This window comes from Taeniopygia guttata, chromosome 13, assembly GCF_048771995.1.
Source record: "Taeniopygia guttata chromosome 13, bTaeGut7.mat, whole genome shotgun sequence".
Classification (NCBI taxonomy): Eukaryota; Metazoa; Chordata; class Aves; order Passeriformes; family Estrildidae; genus Taeniopygia; species Taeniopygia guttata.
This window is the reverse complement of record NC_133038.1, coordinates 9,454,791-9,481,084: the sequence shown is the minus strand read 5'-3', so window position 1 is coordinate 9,481,084 and position 26,294 is coordinate 9,454,791. Positions and strand designations below refer to the sequence as shown.

Sequence of the window (26,294 nt, the reverse complement as noted above, 5' to 3'; positions counted from 1 at the left end):
TGAATAACTCGTTTCCTCCTCCCAGCACCGTGCACAGGGGGGACACACATCCCACGGCCCGTGGGGAGGGGGTGCAGCGGGGCTGGGGGGCTGTGAGGAAGCAGGTTTGCTCCCCAGCCTGGCTGGAGGGGTGCCGTGACTGCCGTGGCTTTGAAAAAATCCACCTGGCCTGGGAGGAAAAGCCTTTCAGCAGCCCTGGGGCTCTGCTGGGAGTGCAGGGTGAGGTCCCTGAGCGTCCCCAGGGTTGGGACCCCCATGGGGTGCTGGTGGTGAAGCTGTGGGGATGGCTGCATGTGGGCTTTTCCCAGTTCCAGGGGTGCAGGGAGCCTGTGTGGGAGCTCCATCACCGGGTCCAGTCCCTCCCGGCCCCGTGTGGACCTGAGCGAGTCCATGTATAGCCCCCAGCCAGCACTGGGGCCCAACCATGAGCAGGGGTTGGCACCGAGCACCTTCATCCTCTGCTCCATCAGCCCCCGGCACGGCAGGACGGGGTTTGTCCGTTTGTCCCTGCTCCGGGCACTGCTGCTCAGAGCTCATCAGGAACAGCCTCTGCTGCACGAAATTACCGAGGGAGAGCCAGGGAGACACTGCCAGTCTGGTTTCCCAAGGTGGTGACGTTCCCTGGGGGCAGCTCGGAGCTGGGTTCTGGGCTCTCGTGTCCATCAGTGCCCTGTTTGTGGGAAGGAGGTCCATCCTGGGCTATGCACAGGCACAGGGGTTGCTATAACCTCGCTGGGGACAGATGTGGAGTAGGAGTCAGGCAGGGCAGGACTTCCACCAGAAACACACCCCAGAGAGGGCTCCTGCCATCCTCAGACCCCTGAGCTGGTCGGGAGAGCCCCAAAGCCAGGGCCAAGCCTCTCTGCCATCGTGCCAGGCTTTGTACAGGGATGGTGTGGAGTGCTTGGCATCCCTGAGGCTCTCCCTGGACTTAGGCACCACCTCAGCACCAGAGCCACTGAACACCCCCTCAGCACTCCTGGGACATCCCTCATCCCAGAGGGAGCTGCCCAGCTCCTGCCAGGAGAGCAGGGATGGCAGCAGCAGCGCCTGGATCTGCCAGGGACAGGCACCTGGTGGCCTCCGAGGAGCCAGAGCCACCTGCGAGGCACCTGGAATATGAAACACTTCCCAGGGGCTGCTTGGGAAAAAACCCAAGCCTTTTTGGAATTGCTGCACACACAGAGACAAAGCAGCACAAGCTTTGCCAGGGCCCAGGAGCAGCTCCCAGCAGCTCTGCCCGCTGTCAGCAGGGCAGAGACGAGCCCAGGCTGCCTGAGCTGCCATGGGGATGGCACAGAGCACAGCCCACAGCAGCACCACCTTCCCCTGATGCAGACCACCTTGGTGCCCGGCCCCGAGCTGGGACAGCACCCGTGGCATGTCCCCAGGGCACGTGGGGCTCTCCCTGGGCACAGACCCTCCCTCGCTGCTTCCAGTGCCCGTCTGTCCCCAGCTCAGTGCCCACGCCGTGCCCTGGGAGCCAGCAGGGAGCTTTCCCAGCCCTCCCACTCCCCTCTCCCTCTCGGAGGGCTGGCTTTGAGTGAGGCACAACCAGGGGCTCCATTAAACAAACACTATAATTAGAAACCAGGTTCCCTAAATGAAGTGAAAAATGTAACGTTAGCCTCTGTTTGTTCGCTGGATGCTGAGCTCTTGTTCCATGACCCAGAGGGGTCGTGCCCTGCGGTTTCTGAGAAGCCTTAATAAGGTAATGTTTAGGAGGTTACTATCTTTACAGCTCTTGTCTTATTACAACTCCATAAGAAAAACATTTGGGGCAAAGCAGGATTCCTTGGCGCGGGTTTGTTTTTGCTACTCCTTCACGAAGATGCTGCCCAGCCATCCTTCCTCAGCAGAGATTCTGTCTCAGCATCTCCACTGAAGGGACATTTTTCCCCACCTCTCGCTGAGCTCCAGCCCCTCTGGCTGGGTGTAAGGGCAGGCAGGGGTCAAGTGGCACTCTGTCCAGGCAGGTGGGGAGGGCACGGATGGACAGGGAGCCCTGGGCTGCTCCCACCTTCCCAAGAGCCTGGCACGTGCTAAGAGGAGAAACCCTTCTCCTACAAACCCTGTCAACATCCAAACACGCCACATTTAGAACCTTCTCATCTGCTGCCCGACGTCAGAGGGGGCTGCTGGAGGGCAGGAGGGCATTTCTCAGCCCATATTTCATTACAGCCCCTGCTCCCTCACCCCTTGCAGGGCAGGACAGTGATGGATGGTGAGCTGGGCTGCAGCAGCTCTGAAGGTGACCTTCGGGATGGGCCAGGCTGCCCTGGAAATCCTTCCCCCCTGGGGAAGGGAATGGGGAGCTGGGAATGGGGAGCTGGGAATGGGGAGCAGGGAATGGGGAGCTGGGAATGGGGAGCTGGGAATGGGGAGCAGGGAATGGGGAGCTGGGAATGCAGAGCAGGGAATGGGGAGCTGGGAATGGGGAGCTGGGAATGGGGAGCAGGGAATGGGGAGCAGGGAATGGGGAGCGGGGAATGGGGAGCTGGGAATGCAGAGCAGGGAATGGGGAGCTGGGAATGGGGAGCTGGGAATGGGGAGCATTAGATTCTGGTGAGGATTGTTTGAGCCTGGTGACCAATCCAACCCAGTTGTGACTCTCAAGAAAGAGTCACGAGTTGTATTAGAGTTAAAAAAGTAGTATGTAATTTCAGTGTCTTCCTTTTTATATACTATATTAATATATTTTAACTTAGTTATAATAAAGAAATCATTCAGCCTTCTGAATTGAGTCAGACATCGTCATTTCTTCCCGCTGAGTTCACCTGCATTTACAATACTCAGGGGTTGGTGTCTGACTGCCTTAGGCTGCGGAGTGAAGGAAAACTGAATTATTTGGAATTATTTGGAATTATTTGGAATTATTTGGAATTATTTGGAATTATTTGGAATTATTTGGAATTATTTGGAATTATTTGGAATTATTTGGAGTTATTTGCCCACCCCACGCTCTGTGCTGGTGGGGCACAGCCAGGACAGGCTGAGAGGAGCCCAAAGGGCTGGAGGAGGTCAGAGGGCGAGCGCAGGGGGCACGGAGGGCATAGGGCCAGGCAGGAGGAGGGGACCCATGGCCAGCCAGTGCCTCCGGTGTCCCCGCAGCCTCCCAGCCTGGAGGGGACCGTGCTTCTGTCCCCCTCTGCCCCACGGGGACCTGAGGCCGCCCCGCAGAGAGCTGCCAGAGGGGCCGGGGCAGGGACGGAAGGAAGCGGCAGAACAGGAATTTTTCCATCAGGTGCTCTGTCTCCAAAAGCAAACAAAAGGCACGAGAGGAGAAGGGACAGGAGGAACCAGCACGTCTGGATCGTGTAAGCAGCGACGTGCTGTAAACCTGGTCGGGTGATGGATGCGCCGAGCAGGATGCACATCTTCCCTTCCCCTTCCCCTTCCCGCAGCCTCCGCTCCCCCCGAGCCTCCTGTCCCCCCAGCCCCAAGGACAGCTCGGCTCAGCTCTGCCCAATCTGCCTCTCACAGCACCCAAGGGTGCTATTTACAGCCAGCCCTGAGCATCGCCCCGCTCCCCGCCTGCCCAGGGAGGGAGAAGGGCCGCTGGGGGAGCTGCATTAGGGCTGTATAAATAATATTATTGTGCAGAGCCCCGGCCAGCGAGAGCTCGGGCTGCCAGCTGGGCACCCCTCCTGCCCAGAGCGGGCAATACCCCTTCCCTCCCTCAGAAAACCCCTCCTGCCAGGATCAGGGCTTTGGGGACAGTGGGGCCACAGAAAAGGAGGGGTCCTTGTCCCACAAGAGCTGCTGGGGGAAGAGCACCCATCCCACTGGGTGCCAGCAGCAAATTCCTGGCCAGCCCGTCCAGCCATGCCCGTCTCTGTGTTTATGCACTGGCAGGAGCCGGCAGAATGAAGCACTTTTTGTTTTTCCCTTTTTTGAGAATGGGGAGTTTAAATTCCCACCAAACAATGTTCTTTTTCCAGCAAGCTTAAAATAAGCCTTTTTGGCTGGGGCGGCTCTGGAGCCGTTGTGCAAATAAGGATGTGAGCTCCGTGCTCTGGCTGGGCCAGCACTACCTGCCAGGGGGGTTTTGGGGGGACATGGAGGCCAGGACAGCTGGCTGCAGCTTTGCTTTGATGAGTGGAAAATGTTGCTGACACAGAGATAGGGATGAGGCTGTGCTGGAGGCTCCTGCCAGACCCGCCTGGCTGGCTGGGGCGGGTGTGTGCTCAGGTGTGCCTCACAAAGCCCATCAGGAGCAGCTTTCTGGAGCAGCCTGGTGCCCAGAGAAGTGGCCATGCCCTGCAGAGTGGCATCAGCAGTGTGGCTGCCCATTGCCCAGCGCAGATGGAGGGCAGCTGAACCCCCACCCCAGCAGCTCCCACCCCTACAGGGACATTTCTGCTCGTGGGGAACTGCACAAAGGTGTTTTCTGACTTCCCCCCGTGGGCTCTGCCCCTTGATCCCTGCCCAGCACATCCCTGCTGCCAAGCATGAGTGTGGCACGACACGGATGCATCTCTTGGGCTGGGGTGGGTTCCACGAGGCAAATAAACACCTGGGTTTACTCAGGGCAGGTGGAGTTTATCTTCACAGCCTCTCCTGCCCCATTTGGATCTCTGCTCCCCATCTCCAGGCCTCGCTCTCCACCCAAATTTCCCATGGCAGTGTGGCAAAGTGGTGACAGCAGCAGAAATGAGCACATAAAAAACCTGAGCCACCTCTCCTCTCCCCTCCGGGTAACCCCTGCCCGGGAGAGCGCTGGGGGTGGTTCCAGCACTCCAACCTCAGCACGCCCTGCTCCCAGGGATGGCACTGCCGCCAGGATGGGCACAGGAGCCCCCCAGCCCTCCTGTCCCAGCCTGGAGGCAGAGCTGAGCCACCCTCCCCATGCCAGCCCCTTCCCTGGGGCCAGCCCGCTGGGGAAAAGCCTCCCACGCCCGCCCCCGCCTCCCCCAGTTATCGAATTTGGCCATGTCTGCAAAGGCCTGGTTTCCTTTTCACCAAAAAAGATCAAAACTGGGTAATTGGCTGCCGGCACAGCACAGATGCCTCTGCGCCTCTCTCATGTGTAAACAGCATTGCCGAGCGCTGACACAACGCAGCGGCCCCGGGGCTGCCAGAACAGGGGGTGAAGTCGCTGGTGTGGGCAGAGGGTGGCTCAGCACCCCAAAAAATGCTGCTGGCCAGGGGCCGGGTGCTGCTGTACACCCAAAGCACGGGCAGGTGGTTGCAGGGCTCCCCTGGCAGGTCCTGGTGACAAAAGGGACACTCTGTGCTCAGATCTCGGCCAAGGGTGGCTCAGCACCCCAAAAACTGCTGCTGGCCAGGGGCCGGGTGCTGCTGTACACCCAAAGCACGGGCAGGTGGTTGCAGGGCTCCCCTGGCAGGTCCTGCGGTGACAAAAGGGACACTCTGTGCTCAGATCTCGGCCAAGGGGACAGCAAAGCCTCTGAAGCGCCTGTGGGGCTGTCCCTGGGGGGGTGGACATGGGGAGCAGCCCGGCTGCACCCCAGGGCAGGCAGCAGGAGGGGGACCCCGTGAGTTGGGGGTGCAGAGAGCTTTACCCCGTTTAGGGGGTTTTCTAGAGGCACCGCTGATGGACTGGGAAAAGGAGGCGGAAATTTCCCTCTGCCCTACAAAGCTCAAAGGCCTCAGATCCCCGGGGATGGAGAGTGAGGCGGGGGGAGGAGGAGGAGGAGGAGGGAAGCATCCAAAGGAGGAGGGCAGAGCCGGCTGCCCGGAGAGTGGGGAACAGCACCGGGCATCCGCCCGCGGTGGGGCTGGAGGGAGGAGAGAGGGATGGAGGGATGGAGGGAGGAGAGAAGGATGGAGGGAGGGATGGAGGGAGGAGAGAGGGATGGAGGGAGGGAGGGAGGGATGGAGAGAGGGATGGAGGGATGGAGGGAGGAGAGAGGGATGGAGGGAGAGATGGAGGGTGGAGGGATGGAGGGAGGGATGGAGGGAGGGCGGAGGGATGGAGGGAGGAGAGAGGGATGGAGGGAGGAGAGAGGGATGGAGGGATGGAGGGCGGAGGGATGGAGGGGCGGAGGGAGGGATGGAGAGCGGAAGGATGCAGGGAGGGATGCATGGAAGGATGGAGGGGCGGAGGGATTGAGGGGCGAAGGGATGCAAGGAGGGATGGAAGGAGGAGGGATGCAGGGAGGGATGGAAGGAGGAGCGATGCAGGGAGGGATGGAGGGGCGGAGTGATGCAGGGAGGGATGTAGGGAAGGATGGAGGGGCGGAGGGATTGAGGGGCGGAGGGATACAGGGAGGGATGGAAGGAGGAGGGATGCAGACGGGAAGGACCGGGAGCGCTTGGCTGGCGGACAGCACCATCGCGTGGCACTTGACCGCACGGACAGCGGCAGAGCAGGGCTGCAGTGCCAGCCCTTGTCCCCTGGCCAGGGAATTACAGCCAGCACAGCACCCCCGTGCCTCAGTTTCCCCCACCGCAGCACTCTCAGCGCGGTGCCTGACCCCGGGACCCAGGGCATCACCCACCACAGCCAGCACCCTGCAGACCCACGGCCAGCTGTGGGCACCGCTGCTGCGTCCCCATGGCAGGGGGACACGTGTCCCCATGGCAGGAGCTGAGGACAGCAGAAGGGTTTGGGGACAGACAGACCAGGAGCGCAGGAAGTGATGGGTGCCATCATCTCACTGCTGGGCAGAACGTCTGGGGGCTCCTGGGGACAGCAGAGCTGCTGCTGCTGGTGGCTCACAGATGGCAGAGGGCCCCCAGCCCCAGCTTACCTACCTGCTCACCTTGCTGCCAGCTCGGGACACAGCCACCCTGCTCCTCCTGCGAGCCCCTGCTCCACCAGCCCAGCAGCCGTGTCCTGCCAGCCCTGTCACCATGCTGGTGACACCAACAGAGCCCAAACCCCCTCCCCAGAGCACGGGATTGCCAGCAGAGCCCCTCAGGGCTGCCTGGGCCAGAGGGGACCCGCCACTGACCACAGTGGCCACGGCCAGCGGAGCCAGCGCCTGGGGCGGTGGCGGTGGCCGAGTCCCAGACCACGCTGGCCCCCTGCCCTGTCTGCTCCGAGGCTCCCTGGCACCTTGGGGACCGGCCACACCTCTGGCAGGGCACAGCTGGGGGCTGGGGCTTTCCCTTTTTAGCTGCCCGGCTCACAGGGACCGGCCACACTGCAGGACGAGCGGGCAGCACCCTGCACGGCCATGGAGAGGGCTCCAAACCTGGTAGGTGCCTCCCCGGCAGCTCAGGGCTTGCTCCTCGTTCTCCTTCTCTACCAGAATTATTTGCATGCTTGTTTCCCGGGGGTTGTTTGCTTTGGAGGTGCCCGCTGTGGCCTGCCAGGGCCATCGCCCCCATGCCCAGCAGGGTGAGGATGCAGAGCCTGGCAGGGCAGAGCCTGGAGAGCAGCCCTGGCCCCGGGGCACAGCGTGGGGCTGCCCGGGCACTGCAGGGACACGAATAGCAGTGAGCAGGACTACAGAAAGCCACTTTGTTCCCTGCGGGCAGCCTGCCGGGTGGCAGCACACGCTGCGAGGCTGGAGGGAGAAGGGAAGGAAAAAAGCATCTTTTCTCTCTCACCGTCCTCAGCACGGAGGGAGGGAGAGGAGGGTTTGGATAAAGATCTCATTCTTGACTGTCTCATCTCTGTAAGGCTCCTTTTAAACCTGAGGCTGCCCAGGTACAGCCTGAGCTGGTCCCTCCCAGCACGCAGCTGCCTCAGGGTGGGCAGGGAGGGCACGCAGGGCAGCACAGGCAGGGGCACTTTGGGCTGCAAGCAGGGTGAGGGGCGGCCACACATCAGCTCATCACCACCGTGTGCCCACCATCCCTGCAAACTGCCCTTGGGTGTTTCTCACCTGCCTTTGGGCACTGAATGTGCCACCTCAAAGTCAGCGTGGTCCTGCCATCACCTGGCCATCCCTGGGAGGAGGGACAGCTCCCCTTCCATGCCAGTCCAAGCAGCCACTCACCATTCTCTTCTTCCTCAGCTCCTCCTCTGCATCTTCACCTTCGCCATGGTGGTGGTGCCTGAAGCCAAGGAGCAGAGCAAGGCAGCCAAGGGCAGGAGAAGGGGCCCGGCACGGCCACCAACAGCCCCCCCTGCCATGGCCTGGGCCCCTGAGGAGCCCTACAGCAGCGTGGCAGAGTACGAGCACAGCATCCAGGACATGGTGCGCCAGCTGAGGAACGGCTCCCAGCCGGGGGACACCAAGTGCCAGGTGAACCTGAGGCTCTGGAGGTCCAACCGGAGGAGCCTGTCCCCCTGGGCCTACAGGTGAGCTCGGGGCAGTGCCCTCGGGGACGGGCACAGTCCCTGCTGGAGGCTGCGATGCACAACCCATTTCACCCACCCGCTGCCCCCACCACCATCTCTGCAGCCTTGTCCTGCTTTCCCTCTCCTCCAGGATAAACCACGACGCCAGGCGGATCCCAGCAGACATCCCCGAGGCTCGCTGCCTGTGCAGGGGCTGCATCAACCCCTTCAGCATGCAGGAGGACCGCAGCATGGCCAGCGTGCCCATCTACAGCCGGCTGCCCGTGCGCCGCCGCCTCTGCCCGGCCCCCCGGCCCCCGGGCAGCGAGAGGTGCCCCAAGAAGTACCAGCTGGTGATGGAGGCCATCGCTGTGGGCTGCACCTGCATCTTCTGAGGCTGCAAAGCACCTCCCTGCAGCTCCCCCAGGGCTGGGCATCTCACCAGCTTGCTCTTGCTTCCCCAGCTTGCTCAGCGCTTTGGGAGAGGCCACCTTGGCCGGGTGTCAGGGTGAGGGGAGGTCTCTGTGCAAGAGATCCTCAAAATTCCCCCGCAGACTCTGTCAGCCGCAGCCCCAGCAGCTGCTCTGGGGACACCAAGGGCAGAGGCAGCCCTGGGAGTCACCACTGCCCCAGGCTCCGGGGAGGAGCTCAGCTCTGGTCAGGGTCAGGGTCAGGATCGGGGTCAGGGTCAGGGTCAGGGTCAGGGTCAGGGTCGGGGTCAGGATCAGGGTCAGGGTCGGGGTCGGGGTCAGGGTCAGGATCAGGATCAGGATCAGGGCCAGGATCAGGGTCAAGCCTCCTCCCTTTCCAAAGTCCCCACTTCCCTTTGTTTGCTCCATCGCTGCAACAGCTCTGGCAATGCCCAGCCCTCCCGTCCTTCCCAGTCCTTCCCAGTCCTTCCCAGTCCCTCCCAGTCCTTCCCAGCCCTCCCACAAGTTCCTCAGTGCCCGGCTGGGCAGTCCAAGGAGCGGGGCGAGCTGCTGGTGGCTTGGGCAGCTGCTGAGGTCTCAATAAAGTGCATTGCTGGCCCTGGTCTGTCCTGCCCCTGCCTTGGCCCCTCACGCTGGGGCCCCTCAAGCCTGGACACCCCCAGAAGCACAGAGCACCTGGCAGGAGCTGTGAGAGCCCTCCTGCATCCCTGGGGGACTGGAGCAGGGCTGGGCTCCAGGCATGGGAGAGGCCGTGGGATCTCCAGCCCTGTGAGGCTCCCAAGGGCAAAGCCAGGAAGGCAGGAGAGACTGGTGGGAGCTGGGAAGCTTGGGAGGACCCATCTGCTGCCAGTGCCAGCCAGCCTCCCCCCTGAAAGCCCCCCAAGATCCCTCCCAAACACAGTGACCCTTTCTCAGGAGAAGGCACAGGCTCCTTTCCAGCAGAGCCTGGGGTGAGGTAACGGGGAAACTGAGGCACACGGCACAGACACAACAACACTGGGCAGGAACTGTATTCCTGGAGGCCTTCAAGTCACCGGGACACAGCCTGTCCCTCGTCCCCCAGCCCCCCTGGCCTCCCCAAGGCAATAAATACTCCCCAGACTGCCACACCCCAAAGCTCCTGGCCCAGCACCCCTCAGGAGCCGGTCACAGCTCCGTCTTCACCTTGTGCATCAAGTCCTTCTGGTCGATCTTCTCCAGGTCCTGATGCCAGCGGTTGTAGGCCAGCAGGGCCACGTTTTTGGCCGCCACGGCGATCATCTCCATGGAGCTGGCCACCCACTCCACGCCGCTGAGGTAGAAGAGGTTCTCATGGAGCACGACGGGCGGGAGGGCCTTGGCGGCGTCGTAGCGGGGGTACGCCGGCCACTCTGTCACCTGCACCGAGTAGTAGGACCTGAAGAGGGTCTTCAGCTGGTGCTTGTCCAGCGGCTGCCGGGACAGGACGCGCCACACCGCCGCCTCCTGCGGCTGCTTGCGCCGGAACGCCGCCGAGATGTTGACGGGGCAGATGTTGTCCATGGCGTGGAAGAAGAGGTCGGGGGTGTCGGTGGTGAGGATGCTGGTGAAAGGGAACAGCTTGGGGTCGGGGAAGCCGAAGTAGGAGGAGTTGAGGTAGCCGTGCACCACGGAGGTGACGGAGGGCTGGAAGGCCGCGGGGAAGTCGGCGATGGGGGGGTCGAAGTTGTCGAAGGTGAAGTTGCTCCTGCCGGGGTGCAGCGGAGTGGTCACCACCACCAGGTCGTAGAAAGCCGAGCCCTGGCCTTCGGTGCTCTCGTAGTGGACCTGGTACAGGGCTCTCCCCTCTGAAGAGACAGGGGACAGTCAGGAGCAGCCCTGAGGCCCAGGTGGTGCTGCCCTGAGGCCCAGTTGGTGCTGCCCTGACCCTCTTTTTTCCAGCCTGACCTCCATCCCCAGGTTTTCCAGCACACACCGGTGCTGGACCACAGCAGTGGATGGTTATGGATGAGTTTCTAACGCCTTAGGGTGGCAGAAAGGCTTCGTTAAGACTCTGTGAAATGGTTTCCAGAGAGACCCAGCCTAGTGGGGGCAAAGAGGACTGGGGGAACACAGCCCACATCCCAGGCCCCAGACATTTTTCTGCTGTGGTGGAAAGGGCAGCGAGCCTGCAACAAGGATGGTGCTACAGGAGAACCTGATGGACCTCAGGAGGGAGGGAGGGCAACCTCAGAGCTGAGGCTGGTGCTGCAGGGTCCCCACTGCATCAGACCAAGGGAGAAGGACAGACCCTCAAGCCCTCTCCCAAATGCCTCACCAGGACCAGGATCCCCCCAGCCACAGCATTCCCACACTGCCCCCACCAACCTCCCACCCTGGTGCCCGCAGAGCCACAGCTGTGCCCAGGCTCACCTGAGCTGTGCAGGGAGATGCCTGTCACCCTGGCTGAGATGACATTGGCTTTGGTCAGCTTCAGCAGCCCTGAACACACCAGCTTATTCCCTCCTTCCACCGCCCAAGTGCTGCCCTGGGCTCCCGCCAGCGACATGGCCCCTGCAGAGAGGAGGACGAGGGTGGCTCCAGAGCCTGGCCGCAGAGGGGACACTGAGGAGCATCACAGGGCAAGAGGAGGTGGCTTCACCTGCGAAGGCGGGCACCAGCACGGACTGGCCGTAGCTGGAGCGCAGGACGGCGGCGATGACATCGTCCACGAAGCGCTGAGTGACGCCCACCTCCAGCAGGGACTCGGCCACCGAGCGCTGGGTCATGTTCACAAAGGCCTCCCCGCCCAGCGAGCGCAGCAGCTCCTCCAGGCTGGAGAAGGCGTAGCCGTGTGCCTGGTACTTGTAGATCCTGGAGGGGACAGGAGCAGGGGACACCCGGTGATGCCCCGGCGCCAGGAAAACCCCCCCGAGCCCACAGGCTCTCCTACCTCATGAACTTCTCCATCACCTCCTCCACCCACATCTGCAGGCGCAGGAAGCTGATGCCGTAGTGCCACCAGAGGCGGAAGAGGTTGAGCAGGTACCAGTCGGTCTCCTCCAGGACGAAGTGCTCCCCGCTGAAGATGGCGCTTTTCCCGGCCACCTCGCGCCGGTGCTTGAGGCCTGCGGGAGCAGAGGGAGCCCGTGGCTGGCTGTCCCTCCCTGGGGCTGCTGGCTCCTGGGAAAGGCCAGCACTGGCCATGTCCCAGCAGGGATTGGGGCAAGGATGCTCTCAAAGGGACACCAGGAATGAGACCCCAAGGCATGGGTTCCCAGCCACACCATGTTGGTGCATCTCATGGAGCTGCTGCTGCCTACCAGGACAGACCGGCAGGAGTTTGGGAACAACCATGAACACTAATCCCACCAGGACCCCCTGATGGTGACCACCCCATCCCCTTCTCTCTCCAGGGCACAACAGAAGGGACAACAAGGGGGTCACCACACGCCTGGGGTGCCAAGGGCGACTGGCAGAAACCCTCCCCACTACCCCAAGCACAGGGCCCGGGGGTGCCCAAACCCCAGAGCTCAGCGAGGCGAGGCGAGGCCAGGCAAGTCTCACCCAGGATCTTGACGAAGTCCTGCATGTGGAGGCTGAGGGCGTGGATGGAGGCTCCCCGGCTCTCATACTGCTGCTTGTTGACGGTGACGGTGGCCAGGCGGCCGCCCACGCCCGCAGCCTCGTACACGTCCAGCTGCACCTGCGGCCCGAAGTGCTGCTGCAGGAAATAGGCGGCGGCCGAGCCCCCCAGCCCGGCGCCCACCACGGCTGCGGGAGAGAGCGGCGGGAGGCCGGGTCAGCAGCGCCCGAGGGTCCCTCCGCTCCCCGGAGGCCGCGGAGCTCCGGGGATGCGCGGGGATGGGGATACGCGGGGATGCGCGGAGATGGGGATGCGCGGAGATGGGGATGCGCGGGGATGGGGATGCGCGGGGATGGGGATGCGCGGGGATGGGGATGCGCGGGGATGGGGATGCGCGGGGATGGGGATGCAGGGTACGGAGAGCAGCGGAGGGCTGCGGAACGCTCAGCGCCGGCCCCGGGAGGGTGGAGAAGGCGGCCCGGTGCTGCCGGCCCCACTAAGAGCTCCCGGATACCGAGCCCAGCCCTCGCTATTCCCGCGTACCGATGGAGCGCGGCGCGGCGCGGGCGGCGGGCGCGGCCGGGAGCGCGGCCAGGAGCGCGGCCAGCACCGGTAGCACCGGCAGCACCGGCAGCAGCACCGGTAGCACCGGCAGCAGCGGCAGCGCGGCGGGCGGCGGGGCCATGGCGCGGAGAGCGGCGCCGGCAGCGCCCGCCCCGGCCCGCCCCTCCCGCAGGCTCGGCCCCCGCGCCCCCCGCTCCGCCCCGAGCCCGGCACGGCACGGCCGGGAGGGGCGGCACCGGCCCCGGGCTGCGCAGGGCGGAGAGTGGCGCTGAGGGGACAGCGGGGACGCTGACACACAGCCGAAAGCCCCTGCGGGCATCCCACTGCGGGCATCCCCCTGAGAGTGTCCCCCTGCGGGCATCCCCCTGCGGGCATCCCCCTCCGCTCCTGCCGCCGCCGTGCCGTGATGCTGCCGGAGCACCGAGCACGTTTGCCATGAGCTGCCAGAGCACGGAGCACGTTTGCCCTGGGTGAAACACAGTGCCTGGCAGTGAGCTGTTTGTGCCAAGGGCATCCCGCGGGAGCCCGCTGCTGCTCGGATTACAAAGGATGGCAAAGGCTGAGCAAAAACTCTCTCGAACATGTTGGATGTGTAATTACATACCCAGAGCTCGCTCCAGCCCAGGGCTGGCTCCTTACCAAGGGACAGAATTTTGTTTGAGAGTCCATCACTTTGTCTCCAGGAAACACAACACAAGCACAGGCCCCTTTCCTTCCCCAGCCAGGAGCCACTTCAGACTTTCTGCATGGGAAGCACGTACAGCCTTGAACTTCAAGGGTGAATATTTGGGTGGGCACAGACAAAAATTGCCCGTGCTCAGCTCCCCCTCACCAGGGGAAGGATCCCACAGGAATAGGGAGATGACAATCCCAAGCAGCTCAAAACGCAGCACACAAATATCTTTGCAGCATGTCTTGGGTTCTAACAAGTTCTTACTTAACCAGCCTGATTTCCCCAGGGCTGTGGGTGACAAGAAATCTGCTGTGCACGCAGCAGGGCTCCCAGGCAGGTCAGCACTGCTCCCAGTCCCCGCCCTGCTTGCAGGAGTTCTGAATATTTTATCCTGCCGTAAGCAAAATGGTCTGCCCCAAGCTCAGAGGCATTTCTGCACATGAAAAAAGTGGTTTGAGAACTCCCAACTCTCTCTGTTGCTGCAGAGAAAAACCAGCAGAGCCAGAAATTGCTAATGGCAGCAGCAGGATTTCCTGGGCTGAGGTGCATTTTAGCAGGATGAGGAAAGCCCCTGTGATGGGCCATCACCTCTGCAGCACGGAAATATTGATCTCACCCCCAGAAAGGCTATTTGTAAATGGGCTTTTGCAAATACTTTTTATTGCAGGGAGAAGTGCCCGGGGGCATCCAGAGCTGTGGGAGAACAAGGCTCACCCACACGGGTGCAAAACAGGAATGGAGCCCAGCTATTTTTGCAGAGAATGAAATCTGTTACAAACACGCCCTCACAGAGAAAGCCTCATCTTTTCTCCCTCAAATCCCTAAAATCCCAGCCTGCCTGTGGGTACCACGGGCTGAAGGCACTCTGTGAATTAACCCACCCTTAACTGCAGAGCTCCACAAGGCCCTGGAGTTCTGCAGCACAGCACACACGGGGCAAACAGGCAGCAGAGCCAAGCAAAGATCAACCCAGAGATGCAGATTTCAGCTGTTGGCAGAGCTCTGTTGAACCAACCACCACCAGAGGCTGGCAGAAAATATTTCTCTCCAGCCATGCAGGACCAGACAGAGCAGAAGGTGTGGAAATGCCTGGGCAGGTTATCAGTGCAGGAATCGCTGACACCAACGCCGTGTGTGTGCATTTCTAGGAGCCCTCCTCAGGCATCGTTAATAAAATGTTCAGCCAAATGCTGCTGTGGCCCTTTCACAGACAATGGGATCAGGAACAGAAAGAAATCTTCCAATGTGCAGCCCCAGCTGGCTGGAGTTGGAATGAGCAACAGTTTGGGAAAGGAAAAAAGTCAGAGAAGTCATTGCAATTCTTCTGTTTTATTAGCAAATGGACACTATCCGAACATCTAAAGGAAATCAGACCTTTCCAACATCAACTCAAATGTTGTTGTCAACTTGTTGCACTTCTCTCACACATCTCTGTCTGTCATACAGGCAGAGCCTTTGGGTAAACAAAGAGCACAGAGACACACAGAAATTACAATATATACATGCTTCCCCCCACCTAAATGGCCTTAAGATTTTTGGAGATTAGCAACACTTTGTTCGTTTGACTTTGCAAATAATAACAAAACACTTCAACTTTTAAAATAAAAAAATACTACAATATTCACATTATAAAACTTAAATACTTTTTTTTTTTTTTTTTTTTTTTTTTTTTTAATTAAGGGACTGCTAGGAGCTATTGAGTGATCACAGCTCTTCCAACAGAAGCTCTGCTGCTGAAGCATTGGGAAGTTAAGGTTCACAAAGCAACTTCCATTTAATTCTGCACTGCTCCTGGTCAGAGTTCAGATCTGCCATGTTCATGACAGTGCCACTGGAGGCTTGTCCAGGTGTGGAAATGACTAAAAGCTACATGACACTTCTTCTCCTCTGCTATTCCTGCCCTGGTCATGTATTTCTGTGTTTTATTCAACAGTCACTGCATAAAGTGACTGCAGAGGAGCAGCTCAAGGGTCAGTCCCCTCCCTGCAGGAGTTACAGAAACAGGGCAGAAAAGGCAGCAAGAACCAAGCAGAAATTCAACCCACCCTTCTACAATCTCACCCAGGACAAAAAGACATCATTAAGTGTGCTTGAAAAGCAAGAGAATACAATTTTACCTGGGAAATCTGGATTCTGTGATGGAATCCAGGTTTGGTTATTTCATTTTCACTTCACCTTTCAAAGGAAGCAGAAACTGGGACAAACAACAGCTACAGGATTTATATCTTTGGCAACATCTGTGAAAGTCTCTCAGCATTGCTTCCATTTCACAGAAATCATAAAACCTGACAGGATCCTGTAGAAGTTTCACTGGGAAAAGAACTTGCCCCAAATTAAACAGGGCCTCTGTGAGGGTGGGAAAGACTGGAGAGGATCCCTCAGAGTCCTGCTGCAGCCTCAGTGAGAGCAGCCCCCAGCCAGACAAGCTGATAAATCATCTCTCAGTACAGACAGAAGGTCCGAGTGCATTTTGGGGTATTTCCTTAAGGCAGAAGTGGGTGAATCCTGGCTGAGGAGACAGGCAGAGCTGGCAAACCCAAGCTGGATTGAATGACTGTAACTTTTTTTTCACAGTCCAGTGGTTCCACGGGTGATTTTAAAGAGGATTTGCATCCCATCACTCCTGGTCACAGCAGCAGAAGCCTCTCTGTGACAGAAAACTGCCTGTAGTGTAAAATGTCAGTGCTTCTGTTTGGCTCCTTACAACTAAAGTTTCAATTTCAAAGTTGGCTTCCAGCTCTCCCCTCAGACTGCAAGACTCAGCTGATACAGCAGGGGCTGAGGAGGCAGCAGAGGCCCCACTGTTCCCTCCACCTGAGGACGTGGGCTCCTCACTTTTGAGGAAGAACAGGCAGATTTGTAGCGCCACATTTTATATTTTACCCATTTTTCTCTGGAGAAACAGCATACCCTGGTGACCTGCTCAGCACAATGAGTAGGAAGTCCTGTTTATCCCTGAAACTTCCAAAACCATGGAAGTTTCAGTAATAATACACTGAACAAGAGGTTTGCCCATGAGCTAAAGCTGCCAGAAGTGTTGTTTTAAGGCTGAAATCTCCAGTACCTCCCTCAGAACCTACTGCATAGAGGCAGAAACCCACACTCCAAAAAGGATCCACACTCCAAAAAGGATCCACTACAGACTCACGCCACAGCTGCCACTAAAAGGTTGCATGGAGCAGGTTAGAAATGTGCAGATTCCTTAAATTTCTGGGATGCCAACCCACTAAGAGCACACAACCTCCCCAGGTAAAAGAATGTCAGTATTAAAGGCTGTGACAATCTTGAAGTCCAAAAGGGTTTTTCAGCTGAAGCCTCCAAAGGAATGGGAGAATAAATTTTCTTCCAAAGCAGGGATGGCATCCACTCTAAGTAAAGCATTTTTGGAAGTGCATTGGTCAGGTTATGGAACCAATTCCAGAAAGTAAAAAAGAAGGAATGAACAAATCAGTAAGAAACAAGCTGAAAACCAACCATTCCTGGTTTTGTGGCTTAACTGTTCTTCTGTCATTTGACTGCTTGCTGCTCTGCAAAGGGTTAAATTCTGATCCTCCTCAGTGACTGCATCCTTTCAGCTGAAATAAATGAACTCCCAGGCAATAGGGCCAGTGGGAAATACATATGTGCTGTGACAACAACATGCCCCCAACCAGGAGGACAGCTCGAGGTCAGCTTTCACTTCCTCAGCCTTCTGCTTCTCTTGCTTTCTTGTCACTGCTGCTAAAATTGGTTAAAGGGCACTTGAGACTTCGGAGCAGAGATTCTTCTCCTTGTGTCAAAACCCAAAAGGTTTCATATTTACTAGGATCATTGAAAGTAGAATCAGAATGTGGACTGGAAGTTGGTGTAATCTGAGGATCTCTGCCGGAGAGCTGAGAAAATAGAACAGTCCAGATTTCCTGCTTAAGGGCACAGCTCCATTTTGCCAGCAGCTGCAACAAACAGCACATAGTTTATCATGCTTGAAAGATGCACAAATACCCACCAGGGAAGAGAAATTACTCTCCTCTAAAACATACATTTGGGTTGGAGATTAAGAGATGTGAGGACAGTTTTCTGGCTCCACCACAAATCACCATTCTCTGTTTTACCTTTGGGAACAGAGTCAAGCTGGAATTTTACCTGGAGAAGGAATATTAACATTAGGCTGACCTAACAACTGAATTTTTTTAAAACCCTCATCTCTATTCAACTCTAGTACAACAGAGATTCCATGAATTCCAGATTGTTTTCCTGAAGCAATGTAAGAAAAAGCTGCCCCTAGATGTTATTTCAAGTGATAATCTTCACCCCATCTGAGGGGTCTGGGGACAAGGGAAGACATCAAATCAGGTGATAATAATACTCATCCCTCTGGACTTTTCCCAGTGCTTTGCACACGAAAAGTCTCACCACATCCCTGTGAGGTAGGTCAGTATTATTACAGTCCCTTTTACTACAGCTGTGGAAAGTGAGGCAGAGAAGTTCCTTTCCTGGAGTCCACTGCAGGAGTCCCTCTCAGAGGAGACAAGAAGAGAATTTCCCTTCCTCTCTGTATCTCTCCTCTCTTCCCCATACAAACCACAGAGAAATAAAGCAGAGAAAGAGGCTACAAATATCTGACAAACAGCAGCACTCCAGGGACTCCAAGGAGGACCATTAAATACACGAGTACCTCATAACGAGAGCGGTGACACCCCGAAGCCATCACACCACACAAAGGCAGCTCAATAAATAAGTAAATACAAGCAGCTGTGACTGTCCCCAGCTCAGCCAGGTCCCGGGTGGAGCAGCTGGAGCCAGGTCACTCCTGTGCCTCCACGGCCACGCCGACCAGCGCGTGCCTGATGGTGCGGCCGTGCAGTTTGTAGCCGTCCTGCGTGACCAGCGCCACCGTGCCCGGCTGCATGCCCTCGGCTGGCACGTGGCAGATGATCTCGTGGTCGTAGGGGTCATACCTGCCGCCCACAGGGTTCATCTTCTGCAGGCCGTGCTTGGCAAAGACGCTCTGCAGCTTGGCCTCGATGAGAGCCAGGCCCTCGTAGATCTTCTTCAGGGCGGGGTTGGGATCGCTGGGCTGCTGCGCCTGGCCCGCGGCGCTCTCCGCTGTCTTCTCCAGGATGTCTGCCACCTCCACCAGGTCCCTGCAGAAACTCTGGATCCCTGCAGGGAGGACATGAAGGACAGCTTACAGAACATCCAGAGCTCCAGTAGCAAGGGCAGACAAAGTCAGAGTGGTTTGAAGGCACTTTTAAAGCTGCTCATTGATTTGAACTTAATTTAGCAAGACCAGGAGGTATCTTCTGATTGCTGGAATTAAGCTTCAGCATTAAGAGTAATCTAAAGACTCCTCAAACCAAGGTATATGCAGGAAATGCACATCCATACCATGACCATATGTATATTTGGTATTCCTGACAAAGCAGAGCATTATTGTCTCACTCCAAACAGTTTTTTGCAACTCAGATTTGTCATTTAGGACTCTGCTCCAGTCCCACTGACATAATTTTTCACACAAGTGCCCATTCCACAGGGAACAAACACAATGAGGGGAAGCAAAAACAATGCATGGCTATTCAGACGTACAAAATCCCCAATTTATTCATAGCTTAAAACCATTGTGGAAGGACTGGACCAAAACAGTCCTTGGGTTGGCCGTGAAAAGCCAGGCAGGTTTTGTCATTAGAAAATAATGACAAAAGTGTTAGACTGGCTGCATTTCCAGCAGTGGTTTCTTGCACAGTGCAGAAATTCCAGGAAAAGCAGCCTCCCTCAGTTACATAAATGTCATAATTCCCTGACTGGAATGACACATTAGGGAAACAGAGAAAATGAGGCAACAGTCAGGTGCTGTCTGCAGCTGTACACATGAACAAAGGGAGAGGAAGGAGATGCAGCAAAGGAGCAGACAGAAACCCAGCAATTACCACTCTTTTAATACAATCAAAATCATTTAGGCTGCTCAAGACCCTTAAGATCATCAAACCAGCACTGCTAAGGCCACCACTAAACCGTGTCACAGTCTTTTCGACACCTCCAGGGATGGTGTCCCCACCTCTTCCCTGGGCAGTGCTTGGCAACACTCTCAGTGAAGAAATTTCTCCTAAAACCTAATCTAAACCTCCCCTGGCACAACTTGAGGCTGCTTCCTCTTGTCTTGCCTCTCATCAATTGGGAAGAGAGACTAATTCCATCCTGCTATGAGCTCCTTTCAGATTTTCCTCTTATCTACAGATCTCCGAGTCTCACTCTGGAAGCAATTTCTAATGCAGAACGTATTTTTTCTTCGTGCTACTTATTAAATCCCAAGAGCTCAAAAAACCCTCTCAAAACCAATCATCCTGTTGTTGATTATCTCCAAACTTAGCAGCCATTTTATAGCACCATGGGCAGAAAGTAAGAAATACAGCAGCTCTAATTTCAAGGCTGCAAGAATTAACTGACAATAAACCTCTTGAGATCCATGCATTATAGAGAAAAACAGTTTTTCATTCTCAGAGATGGTTCTAGCACAGTGCAATGCCTGAACAGCGCTTCCTTCCCCCTTCACCTGCTTCTGCTGCCAAAGCTACAAATCCAGCTCGTTTCACTGATGCTAAAATATTTCTTTTAGAGGTTTTAAACATCTAATCTAGAGATTGACAACTACTGCCTCAGGCTGCATCTACCTCCAATGGACTGAAGCAGAGGAGGCTGTTAATATAGTAAAGGAGATCACAACCTGATGACACAGCTGAGTATAAAGTACACCTTGCCAGAGCCCATCCTCAGCACACAGCAGAAGAAGCACACAGAGAATGCAGGACTCCTGCATTCTCAACCAAGTCAGCAGAACTAAACTCAGCTGCACTGGGACTATTAAAAAAAAAAAAATAGTCACAATTCTGTGATTCTGTGGGTAAAGCTGATAGGACAGGACACAGATGGACACAGTAAAAATAGTGATTAAGCCCAGACATCAAGAGTCCAGGCCAAACATCACAGCAGGCTTTGAAATAAATGAGGGAGGGCAGGACAGGGGGACAGAAAAGCTGCTGATCAGCATTTTCTGCTCAGGCAGGCAGGCCAGTGCAGTAAACACAGCTCTTCTGCTTACCGAAGAGTTTGGCATCTTCCACAAACTTCTGTGTTCTCCTGCGGACGTTCTCAGAATCTGCCAAAGCTCTCCGGTATCGCTCCTGTAACCACAGAGGGGACACATCACACCAGCAGGAAAAACCCCTCTCCTGGCACTGCAAACTCCTCAGAAATGCTTTAAAAAAAGAAAAGGCTGTGCTGGGCTCCTGTATTTTCATACAAAGACAAGTCCTTCTATTGATTAATCAAAAATTGCAACTCCCTCAGAAGACCCAAGGAAGGCCAAAGATACTCCAGGCACTGAATGGCTGAATTCAGCTGAACAGGCACTGCCAGGCTGCTGCTGAGATCCTCCTCTCTCCAGCAGGCAGCTCTGTGACAGCTGATTTCTCACTCAGGGCAGGATTCTCAGGGTGATTATCTCCAGGACAGCCCAGTGCTGTGGTATTTAATTCCCCCCTCAGTCACGTGTGTTCTTCAACATAGAACCTGATTTCCATCACACACAGGCACTTAAAAGGGCTTCCCTTCTTGGATAATCTGCATCCAGTGGGACATAAAGCAGTTAAGAGTGGCCAAAGGAGGGGGAAGAGGATGGGGAAGGGTCTGGAGAGGCCACGGAGGAGCAGCTGAGGGCACTGGGATTGTGCAGCTGGAGGAAGCTGAGGAGAGAGACTCCTTGGGGGCTGCAGCTCCAATCTCTGCTCCTGGGACAGCTCCCAGGGAAGGGCTGGTGCTGTGCCAGGGCAGGTCAGAGTGGATTTTTGGAAAGGTTCTTCCCCCAGAGGGTGCTGGCACTGCCCAGGCTCCCCAGGGATGGGCACAGCCCCAAGCTCCAGAGCCAGAGCTCCAGGAGGGTTTGGACAGTGCCCCAGGGATGCCCAGGGTGGGATTTTGGGGGGTCTGTGCAGGGCCAGGATCTGGCCTGGATGATCCTGTGAGAATTCAGGATATTCTGTGATTCTATGCCAACATGTGACGCTAATCAGCACTAAACTACTGCCACAAGGCTGTGAAAGAAGTGACCAGCTCCAACACACAGCTTTTCCTGCCAGGATCACACCATCAGTGCCCTGCTGCCAGATGGTGTTCTGGGGAAGGCAGGGTGGAATTTCACCCTCTCACACTCAGGGCACAGCTGCTCTGGAGCTCTGTGTGTGTGTGTCACAGCATTTAGGGAAAAATCCAGGGCTGAAAACCAGACCAAGCCACGGGGACTGAAGCACAGGCATCCAGCACACTCACAGTTAAATCTCGGACTTGCTCTTCCAATTTGATGGCTTTGTGCTCCAAGGCACAGTCAGAGAGGGGGTGCTTGGGCTCCTCACTGGGGTCCTCTGGGCCACACTCATCTCCTGTACTCCTCTGCTGAGCAGCAGTGCTGAAAGCACAGGGGCACCCTCTGAAATACAAACTAGGGACAAAGAAACAAACTGAGTAACTTCAGGGTCAACGAGAATTCAAGGTTAGTGTCAGTATTAAAAGCAGACTCTTAAAAGAGGTACACAGGATTCTAGACACAGTTTTATTTCTTTTCAGAAAACGCAGACAATCAGCAAAGAAACACAAAGAGGTGTTGTTAAATTCTTCTATTTTAGACTAGCATGGCACACAGAGGGTTTACTCCACTTCTTTGGCATACCTTGGAAAGAGTCAGCTTTTCACAGAAACACAGAACAAATGAGTTTGGAAAACATCTTCAAGACCATCAAGTTCAACCTGTACCAAATCCCCACCTTGTCACCAGCTCAGAGCCCTGAGTGCCACATCCAGTCATTTCTTGGACACTTCCACCACCTCCCTGGTCTTTTCCAACATAAAAATTTCTGTGTTTCACTCTCCCTTCTACTACACTTGCTTTTACAAACCAACCTAGACAGGGCTCATTCCTGCCAGCATGAGCCTCAGCTCCACCTCCCTCTCACACCTCACACCAGGAAGAATCTGCAGAACAAAACAGAATTTGCTTCCAAACCAGCTCCATCCAGGAAATGTTTCAGTACACACATAACAAGGAAGGGTGTATTCTCCTTTTTTGGGAATACCTGGGCTCTTCCTCTGAGCAAGCTTTCAACAGCCCCATCATGTAATGTTTTATATCCCCTCCATACAATGTTTTCCATATATTAAGTGCACATCTAGCCTGTGAAAGGCAGCACAGCCCAGAAATGCCTGTGCTGGCACCAGCTCCACTCCCTGTGCTTTTACAGAACAATTGCACTCTGTACAGAGACGCTAATTCAGACCCCAGAATCGATTCAGCTGAGTTCACATTACCAGGCCTGCACCATTAAGCATTCTTCCTCTTCAGCGAGGCTGCATTGCTCAGGTTCAATGTCACACAAGTGCACAGAATTTGTTCTGGGGTCTATCATGAAGCCTCAGTGCTGTTCAGTCATTTTGCCCCCTTTATTCGAGTACTGGAGCTGAGCAGAATTCAATCTCAAGAAGTTAAACCAGCTGAAAAATAACCCTATAAAACAAGAGGACTTTTCTCTCAGTGTCCCTGAATAGGTGTGCTGAGAGATCAGATCAGTGCAAGTGCCAGTACCAAAAGGAAGCCAAATATGTGAGATGTAGGGCAGGGAGGAGGTGTCCCTGAGGGTTTAGACTGGCTCAATCCTCAAAGCCCAGCTCCAGAGATCTGTATCTGCCCAAAGACCACGAGGCATCTCCTCACACCCCTGTTTAGCAGCCCAGATGTTTCCTCATTTAAATCCTTAATAGCAGGGTGCTAAATGTCCCACAGCACTAATGACAAACTTCCTCTCCCCACCTGAGGACATTTGCATGTGCAGTTTTTATTAAGTGAGTACTTAAAACATGTTCTGTATGTCAAACCATTCCTTTTCAACAAATTACGTGCCAAATACAAACCTCAAAGTGCTTTCTCTACTTACACTTGCTCTAGAGTAGGATGCTCCTCAGACTAATCTTTAAAGAACTGTCTGGGTTCCCGGAATGCCAACACAGGAAAAAAACCCACAATTCATCCCTGGCTGCTGTTTGGGGCACAAGACCTCGTCTTGAATGATTTTTAAGATTCCTATTATGTTCATTTTATTGACTGATTAACAGCACTTTATCAAAGTTAGAGAAAGCAGATTGAACTAGAGGGGAGGACAGAGAAGGACTCCTTCACCAAACCTTCAAAAATCAATCTGAGGCTTTCTTTGCACACAAAAACGTCCATGGGAAGCACCAGCTACAAGCTTTAACTTTTATCATCTCACATTTCATTTCAAAGAGCTGCAGCGATGGAAATCAGCCATGCTACAGATGAACCAAAGAACCTGAACGAAGCTGAGAAATCTCACTGGGCCCCTCAGAGGTGAAACTCCTGTGTTTTAAAAATAGGCTGTGCAGCTCAGTTAACTCCTCGGCACCCAAGATGCCAAAGCTGGAGAGGTTTTTGTCTCTGCCGGTGGTTACTGGCAGGGATGGGTGTGTTTTGCGTGGGAGAGGGGCATGGAGGAGCCGGTCCCAGCTGCCTACGTGGAGCAGGGAGCTGCCTGCATGGACTCCTCTGCAGCTTCTGAACCCAAATCCCAAATCCCAGAGTGCTCACCCCTGCAGGGACATGCCCTGGCAGCCACATGCTGCCTGGAAAAGTTATGGCCAAGAAATCCCAGCCTGCCTCCAAAGGGAATTCTTCAGGTCTGTTATGCGGGGGTGAAAATGCCGCTCAATTTACTCCTTGCTGCAGGATGAAAGGAATTCTCCCCAACAAGTGGCAGGAGCTATTTACAGGCTGTCCACTGACCAAGCTCCATCTTCTACAGGCTGGCTTGATCACAGCCACCCTAAAAATAGGCATGGATCCCACGGGAGAAAGCTGACACATCCTGAAGTGACAGACACGCGGAAGTCGCAGGGCGTGCAAAGGAGGTTATACAAGCTGGTGTCACAGAAAGATTTACAAAGCCATGTCACAGAAAGCCAAAGAGATAAGAAAGAGCAGAGAAGCTGATTTCAGCCATATGGCTTAAGCCAATTGTCCTTCAAGATTAATATTTCAGTGATGAGAGAGGGTTTCTGGTCAGAGTGACAATGGTATCACCTCTTTCTGGAGCACACGACCTTTCCAAAGGGACAATCAGCACTCTCTAACGCAAGGGTCCTTCCCCACCCTCCTGGAACACTCCCTCCTCCTCCCAAATCAGCATGACAAAGCTCTCGAGTGCTGAGACACACAGAAACATCTGCACTGGTTTCAGCTCTGATGAGCCGCCTTTGGAAGGAAATCGAATTACTCCCAATTCCTGGGCGCTGTTTCATCAGGGAGTGCCTCCGGAGATAATGCAGCGCAAGGAGCGATTGTCCCGCTCTGCGGTGGCCTCACCTCGAGAACCGGGGCAGTTTTGGGTGCCAGGATGTAAAAAAGACCTAAAGCTCTTACAGAGTGTCCAAAGAAGGGACACAAAGACGGTGAAAGCCCCACTGCACATTTTGCAGGGGGACAAAGGAGTTTTCACCCACGCAAGAGGGAGAATTTCCTGACATGCATCTACAGTTAGTCCCAAAAACAGCTGCATCTACTATGTGCTGCAGAGTTGTTATATTACATTTAAACAGTCTTTTAGTGGTGTTTCTCTTCTAGACAAAAAAATAATTAACAGGCATTTTGGCGGTTTTTCTTTTCACCTGCCCACACTTCACTCAAATAACTCAAGCACCTTTATGGATTTCTCTTTTCTAAGCCATATTCCATGATGTAAAAAACAAGCATCAGTGGACACAGTTCCTCTGTCGAAATATTGACACAATTAAATGGATTCTCTTCCCACGACCACCCAAAACACACTGATGGCACATGTGCTGCCTCACCACCAGAAACAAAACCTGAGGAGCACATTAAACCTGAATAATTCATGAATAAATTAATGAATAAATGGTTCAGCCGGGCGAGACACAGAGGCAGGAAACCATCTCCCAACGTGACTTAGCGAGCGCGGAAACACTTTGCCTTAAAAATGAACATTAATTTCCCCCCCAAAAAAAAAATATTTCGGGAAAAGAGATTGGTTATGGAGCGTTATTTCTGCTCCAGGGTATTTTGAGGAGCGCGGAACGGCAGCCTGGGGTTTTGGGGGTGAGATGGGGAGCGGCGGGGGATGATGGAGACCGGCGGGGTCTGAGTGTGGGTTCGGGTCGGGGTCCAGATCCGGGCCAGGGTCGTTGTTGGGGTCTGGGTTGGGGTCCAGATGTGGGCCAGGACCGTGGTTGGGGTCTGGGTCTGGGTTTGGGTCTGGGTTCAGATGCGGGCCAGGGCCGTGGTTGGGGTCTGGGTCTGGGTTCGGGTCGGGGTCCAGATGCGGGCCAGGGCCGTGGTTGGGGTCTGGGTCTGGGTCTGGGTTCGGGTCGGGGTCCAGATGCGGGCCAGGGCCGTGGTTGGGGTCTGGGTCCAACTGTGGATCCGCTCCCATTCCCGCCCCCGGCGCGGCGCCCGCCCGGGCCCGGGCCCGCGGCACTGCCACGTCTGTCCCCGGCACCCCGCGGCTCCGGGCCGCCCCTGTCCCCCCGGCCCGGCCCGGCCCGGCCCGGCCCGGCCCCACGTACCTGCCGGTGCCGGCCTCGCCGGGCGCGGGCAGCAGCGCCCCGAGGCGCCGCAGGGAGCGGGCGGCCATGGCCCGGCACGGAGCGGCGGAGCAGCGGCGGCGGCGATGCGCCCGCGTCCCCGCGGAACTACAGCTCCCACACGGCCCCGCGATCCAGCGGCGGGCGGGGCCGCCATGAGGGGCTGCGCCCTGAGGGCGAGGCGGGGATGGGTGGGGGAATAAAGGACGTGTACTCCTCCCGCCATGAGGGCACGGCGGGGATGGATGGGGGAATGAAGGATGTGTATTCCGC

The 26,294-nt window shown here is 56.0% G+C and overlaps 3 protein-coding genes across 3 annotated transcripts; 1 reads left to right on the top strand and 2 right to left on the bottom strand.

Annotated features, from left to right (window-relative positions):
* Positions 1-6,508: 6,508 nt before the first annotated feature.
* IL17B (interleukin 17B) lies at positions 6,509-8,855 on the top strand. The gene is made up of 3 exons (XM_072935366.1): positions 6,509-7,166; positions 7,932-8,218; positions 8,349-8,855. Exons 1-3 carry the CDS (start codon positions 7,146-7,148, stop codon positions 8,590-8,592), a joined length of 552 nt encoding a protein of 183 aa, XP_072791467.1. The 5' UTR covers positions 6,509-7,145; the 3' UTR covers positions 8,593-8,855.
* A 765-nt stretch (positions 8,856-9,620) lies between these two features.
* On the bottom strand, positions 9,621-12,878 carry PCYOX1L (prenylcysteine oxidase 1 like). The gene is made up of 6 exons (XM_030283990.4): positions 12,695-12,878; positions 12,133-12,339; positions 11,519-11,693; positions 11,228-11,439; positions 10,999-11,139; positions 9,621-10,433 (listed from the first exon to the last, which is right to left on the bottom strand). Exons 1-6 carry the CDS (start codon positions 12,834-12,836, stop codon positions 9,775-9,777), a joined length of 1,536 nt encoding a protein of 511 aa, XP_030139850.4. The 5' UTR covers positions 12,837-12,878; the 3' UTR covers positions 9,621-9,774.
* Positions 12,879-14,701: 1,823 nt separating this feature from the next.
* GRPEL2 (GrpE like 2, mitochondrial) lies at positions 14,702-26,168 on the bottom strand. Its single transcript, XM_012574164.5, has 4 exons — positions 26,004-26,168; positions 21,690-21,858; positions 20,464-20,545; positions 14,702-18,530 (listed from the first exon to the last, which is right to left on the bottom strand). Exons 1-4 carry the CDS (start codon positions 26,069-26,071, stop codon positions 18,172-18,174), a joined length of 678 nt encoding a protein of 225 aa, XP_012429618.2. The 5' UTR covers positions 26,072-26,168; the 3' UTR covers positions 14,702-18,171.
* Between the last annotated feature and the right edge of the window lie 126 nt (positions 26,169-26,294).